This window comes from Fusarium pseudograminearum (genome assembly GCF_000303195.2).
Source record: "Fusarium pseudograminearum CS3096 unplaced genomic scaffold Unplaced29, whole genome shotgun sequence".
NCBI classification, from domain to species: domain Eukaryota; kingdom Fungi; phylum Ascomycota; class Sordariomycetes; order Hypocreales; family Nectriaceae; genus Fusarium; species Fusarium pseudograminearum.
This window is the reverse complement of record NW_017607603.1, coordinates 1-4,833: the sequence shown is the minus strand read 5'-3', so window position 1 is coordinate 4,833 and position 4,833 is coordinate 1. Positions and strand designations below refer to the sequence as shown.

At 12.8% G+C, this 4,833-nt stretch overlaps 1 protein-coding gene across 1 annotated transcript, besides 26 other annotated features; it reads left to right on the top strand.

Annotated features, from left to right (window-relative positions):
- Positions 1-156: 156 nt before the first annotated feature.
- Positions 157-1,072: a mobile genetic element.
- FPSE_06393 (uncharacterized protein) lies at positions 183-1,442 on the top strand (the record flags this gene model as incomplete). The annotated part of the gene is made up of 9 exons (XM_009259511.1): positions 183-207; positions 424-435; positions 484-491; positions 552-564; positions 630-655; positions 710-730; positions 1,296-1,307; positions 1,390-1,403; positions 1,439-1,442. Coding segments are annotated over 9 exons (135 nt in total), but the record flags the coding sequence as incomplete, so codon positions are not given.
- Positions 1,105-1,156: a repeat region.
- Positions 1,182-1,388: a repeat region.
- A 6-nt stretch (positions 1,443-1,448) lies between the features above and the next one.
- Positions 1,449-1,548: a repeat region.
- Positions 1,549-1,561: 13 nt separating this feature from the next.
- Positions 1,562-1,689: a repeat region.
- Positions 1,690-1,694: 5 nt separating this feature from the next.
- Positions 1,695-1,957: a repeat region.
- Positions 1,710-2,008: a repeat region.
- Positions 1,740-2,041: a repeat region.
- Positions 1,781-2,070: a repeat region.
- A 38-nt stretch (positions 2,071-2,108) lies between these two features.
- Positions 2,109-2,193: a repeat region.
- Positions 2,194-2,301: 108 nt separating this feature from the next.
- Positions 2,302-2,573: a repeat region.
- Positions 2,574-2,584: 11 nt separating this feature from the next.
- Positions 2,585-2,634: a repeat region.
- Positions 2,635-2,666: a repeat region.
- A 5-nt stretch (positions 2,667-2,671) lies between these two features.
- Positions 2,672-2,711: a microsatellite.
- Positions 2,712-2,734: 23 nt separating this feature from the next.
- Positions 2,735-2,852: a repeat region.
- A 34-nt stretch (positions 2,853-2,886) lies between these two features.
- Positions 2,887-3,126: a repeat region.
- Positions 3,127-3,161: 35 nt separating this feature from the next.
- Positions 3,162-3,217: a repeat region.
- A 55-nt stretch (positions 3,218-3,272) lies between these two features.
- Positions 3,273-3,446: a repeat region.
- An 18-nt stretch (positions 3,447-3,464) lies between these two features.
- Positions 3,465-3,651: a repeat region.
- A 42-nt stretch (positions 3,652-3,693) lies between these two features.
- Positions 3,694-3,825: a repeat region.
- Positions 3,826-3,838: 13 nt separating this feature from the next.
- Positions 3,839-3,915: a repeat region.
- Positions 3,916-3,982: a repeat region.
- A 205-nt stretch (positions 3,983-4,187) lies between these two features.
- Positions 4,188-4,285: a repeat region.
- A 7-nt stretch (positions 4,286-4,292) lies between these two features.
- Positions 4,293-4,369: a repeat region.
- Positions 4,370-4,488: 119 nt separating this feature from the next.
- Positions 4,489-4,797: a repeat region.
- Positions 4,586-4,833: a repeat region.

Genomic DNA, 4,833 nt, shown 5'->3' with positions numbered 1-4,833 from the left:
GGCCTAAAGGGTAAAAAGGATTCTAGCTTTATTTAAAGACTATAATATATTAGGTTATTAAGAATTATCTAATTAGATAGTAAAGATATAAGGTGAGGGATTTTTAATCTATTTGCTTATCCGGTCTACTTGCTTATTAACCATGTTATTAGCTATTTTATTATAATATTTTTTATTAATAGGTAAACTATTTTTCTTTCCTTAAAGGTTAATCTCTTAATCTTTTTTATATTATAGTATTTTATTATTCTTTTTTTAATAAATTCTAATTCTATTTTTATTTCTTTATATAAATTTTTTATATCTTCTGCTTTAATTCTAATAGTAAGGTTATTTAATAAGGCTTTTTAAATAATATAATAATTATTAGGTATAAATTTAAAGTTAATATAAATTAGTATTAATTTTATACTTTTATTATAGGTAGTATTATAAGTTAGTTATATAATAAATAGCTTTTTAATTTAATTATTTTATTTATAGTTAATATAGTATTATAAGTATTATTTTAAAACTTAATTTATTCTTTTAGTCTATTTATTTATTTATAGTTAAAATACTATAGTAAGTTAATAATTAAGTCTTAAATAGGATATAAATATTTATTAAAACTTAATAGTAAATATTAGTCCTCTATCTAGTAAGATTTCTTAAAGTAAGCTATATATATTAATAATATATCTATAAAAGATATATATAAGTTCTTTAGTATCTATTACTTCTCTATAGGGTAAATAATATAAAAATTTTATAAGATAATCTATAATAATTATAATACTATTATAAAAGATTCTAATTAAAGGTTCTTTTAATAAGGGTAGTTTAATAATAAAGTCTATTATAATTAAATCCTAAGGTCTTTAAGTAATTAAAAATACTTATAAATTTCTATAAGGCTTATATCTTTATAATTTAATCTATATATAAATATTATATTACTTAATAATAGTTTCTATTAGTTTTTTTATATTAAGCTAATTATAATAGTTTTATAATTACTTAAAGGTCTTTATAATACCTTAATATCTATATATAGGATATTTATATATCTCTTATATTATCTATTTTTATTATTTAGTTTTTTCTTAACCTATTAATTTTAGGTTTTTTTATATTATCCTTATAATTATTTTTATTAATTAAGTAAATTAATATTCCCCTTTTTTATTAAGCTTAAGGACTTATTCTTTAGTTTTTATAGTATTATTATTATTATTTAATTTCCTATTAATAATATCTATATATCTATTATTTAATCTTTTATAGTAAATAATTATAAAGTTAAATTTATATAGGTATTTTATATAGTAAAGTTATTAGCAATTTAGTTCTTAAGTAATTATAAAGTATAAAATATTTTAATAGTTAATATAGACTTTAATTTAATAGAGGCTTTCTATAAGGTAATATTAGAATTCTTTAAAATAATTAATAATAGCTAGGAATTCTTTATTATAAATAAAATAATTAAGCTCTATTTTATATAGTTTATATAAATAAAAGGCTATTAAATATAGCTTTTTATTATTATTTTATTAATTAATTTATCCTCTTAAAGTAAAACTTAATAAATTTATTTCTAATTTAATTTCTTTAATAAAATTAAATATAATTAAAATTAATTCTTTTAAAATTATATCTCTTAATTATTTAAATATATTTTATATATCTTTAATTTAAATAAACTTATAGTCTTTTTTAATAAGTTCTATAAATAAGTTTATAATTTTATTAAAGTCTTTAATAAAGTATTAATAATAATTAATAAAACTTAAAAAGCTTTATATTTTTTTAATAGTAATAGATATTAGCTAATCTTATATTATTAATATCTTTTTTTAATTTATTTAAATTTCTCTTAATAAGATTATATATCTTAAGAAGTTAACTTTAATAATATAAAAGTAACTTTTTTTTAATTTTATTAATAAGTTAATATCTTATAATACTTTTAAAACCTTATAGATATATTCTTTATATTCTTTTTTATTATTTAAAAAAATTAAAATATTATTTAAATAGTAAACTATAAAAATATTAAGGTATTAATATAGAATATTATTAATTATTCTTTAGAAGGTTATTAAAGTATTTATAAGTCTAAAAGGTATAATTAGATATTTAAATAGTTTAAATTTTATTTTAAAGGCAGTTTTTTATTTATTACCTTTTTTAATATAAATTAAATTATAAGCTCTTTTAAAGTTAAAAGTAATAAAAATTTATTTCCTTTATAGATAGTCCTTAAGTTCTATAATAAATAGAAATAATATTTAATCTTTAATAGTAAAGGTATTTAGCTTTTTATAATTTATAATAAGTTATAGTTTTCTATTTTTCTTAAATATAAATATTATAAGAAATCTTATAATAGATATTAATTCTTATATATTACCTTTTTATAATTCTTTTTTTAGGTATTCTTTAAGTATTATAAGTTCTATTTTATTAAAGTTATAGATTTTTTAAAATAATAGGTTATTTAATATAAAATAGATCTTATAATCTTAATAGAAATATTATAATATTTTAATATTAAGTTCTTCTTTAAATAATTTCTTATAGATATAATACTCTTATAATATATTTTTAAGTCTATTTATTATTTTTAATTATTATTTTAATTATTTATTTAATATTTATAATTAATTCTTAAATAATATAAAGGTCTTTTTAATCTTTTTTATTTTATTTTATTTTTATTTATTTTAAATTTTTTTTAAAGGTAAATAAAAGTTTAATTTATTTTTAATTTTACTATTAAGTTTAATTAAAGTTTAAGATTTTAATTTTTTTTCTATTTTTAAATTATTTAATTTATTATTAAAATAATCTTTTATATAATTAATTTAGCTAATTCTCTAATTAATATCTTATAGGTTATAGTAATATAATTATAAATATCTTAATATTAGGTTATAGCTTAATATAAAGATAATATTAATATTAATATTCTATTTTTAAGTTTTAATAAATATTTTAAAGTAATTAATCTTATAAATAATAAGTCTTTTATTATATAAGAATAGTTATCCCTTTAAGTTTTTTATTAAATAAAAGTAAATCTTAATTTTTTATAATAGCTTTAAATAGTTAATTATTTTAAAGTTAATTATATTAATATTAGCTATATAGTCTATTAATACTATAAGCTATATGCCTTTAATTTATACTTTTAGTTTTAAGTAATTTTATTAATTATTTTTAATTGCTTATAGAGCTTTTAAGGGTATTATTATATCCCTTTTACTCTTATTACTATATTATAGCTCTATTAATATAATAAGCTATTATCTTTTTTTTAATTAAGGTAATATAAGTTATATTTTTTATTATAATATAAGTTATTATTTAGATATTTACTTTTTTTTTTTTAATTCTTTTTAATAATCTATAGTAAGTTAATTATCTTATATATTTTCTTATTTTTAAAGTTATAATTTATAGGGCTTAAAAGTAAGACCTTAATCTTTATTTCTTTTTATATTTTTTTTTTATTTTTAAATTAATTATTTATTATTTAATTCTTTTATTATATATATATTTTATCTCTATTAGTTAATTTATCTTCTTTTCTTAATATAGTTTAATACTTTATTTTAAGTAATCTAATTAGACTTTAGGTATATTATTTAGTAGTTTTTATATTTTTAGTAAATATAATACCTTATTATATTAATAGGGATATAAGCCTTTTAATATATATATTCTTTTATAGTAATAAGAAAATAATTATAATTAGTTTTATTTTATTTATAGAGTTTATAGTAATATATAGTATAAGATATTTAAAAGATTTATATATAATTTAGATTTATTAAATATCTCTAAAGTTCTCTTATTATAATTAGTTATTTTATAATAATTTAACTATTTTCTATTTCTTTTTAAGTTATAATATAAATATAGATATTATTATTTTATTTTATTTTTACTTTTTCTTATATTAATTCTTAATATATTTATTTTTTATTATTTTATTATTATAATCCTTTATTATTATATTATAAGGTTATATTATTAAACTAAAGGTTTAATTTAGCAATTATATATAATTTCTAAGCTAAATAGTAAAAGTTTTCTTCTTTAATAAGTTATTTAGTATTAATGCAGTTAAGGTTATTATAATAAAGTCTAAATTGCTTTAATTATATTAAGATATTATTTACCTATATAATTCCTTTAGGTATAAATTAAATATCTTATTAAAAGATAGCTTTTTTTCTTTTATAAGTAATTATAATAGTAATATTATTATAATTATATATTATTAATTTTAATATTAGCTTTTATTATCTTTCTCTTTATTTTATAGTATTATTTCTTTTTTTTTTTTTTTTATTATTTATTAGCTTTAGCTTTATTTTTAAGCTTATTATTATAAGTCTTTTTAATTACTATTTTATATATTTTCTCTTTTTCCTTAACTATTTATTACTATTATAAGAGTTTTATATAATAGATATACTCTTTTTATTTCTTAAGCTCTTTATTATATTTTAATTATAAGTTTATTAAAGTATTTATATTATAGCCTAACTTAATTATAATAATTCTCTTAATTAAATATATAGCTATTTAAGGCTTATTTTCTTTAAAGTTAATACTTTATATATTTTTACTTTTAGGTATTAATTAATACTTTTAATTAGTTTTTATAAAGTTATAATATTCTCTTTTTTAATAGCCTTTCTTATTATAATTTTAATATATTAAAAGTAATTTATTTACTTAAATAGTTATAATATTTATAAGTTTAATATAAATTCTATAAGAAATATTAACTTATTATATTTTTCCTTAATTAATATTATTTTTATAGTTATTTAATTA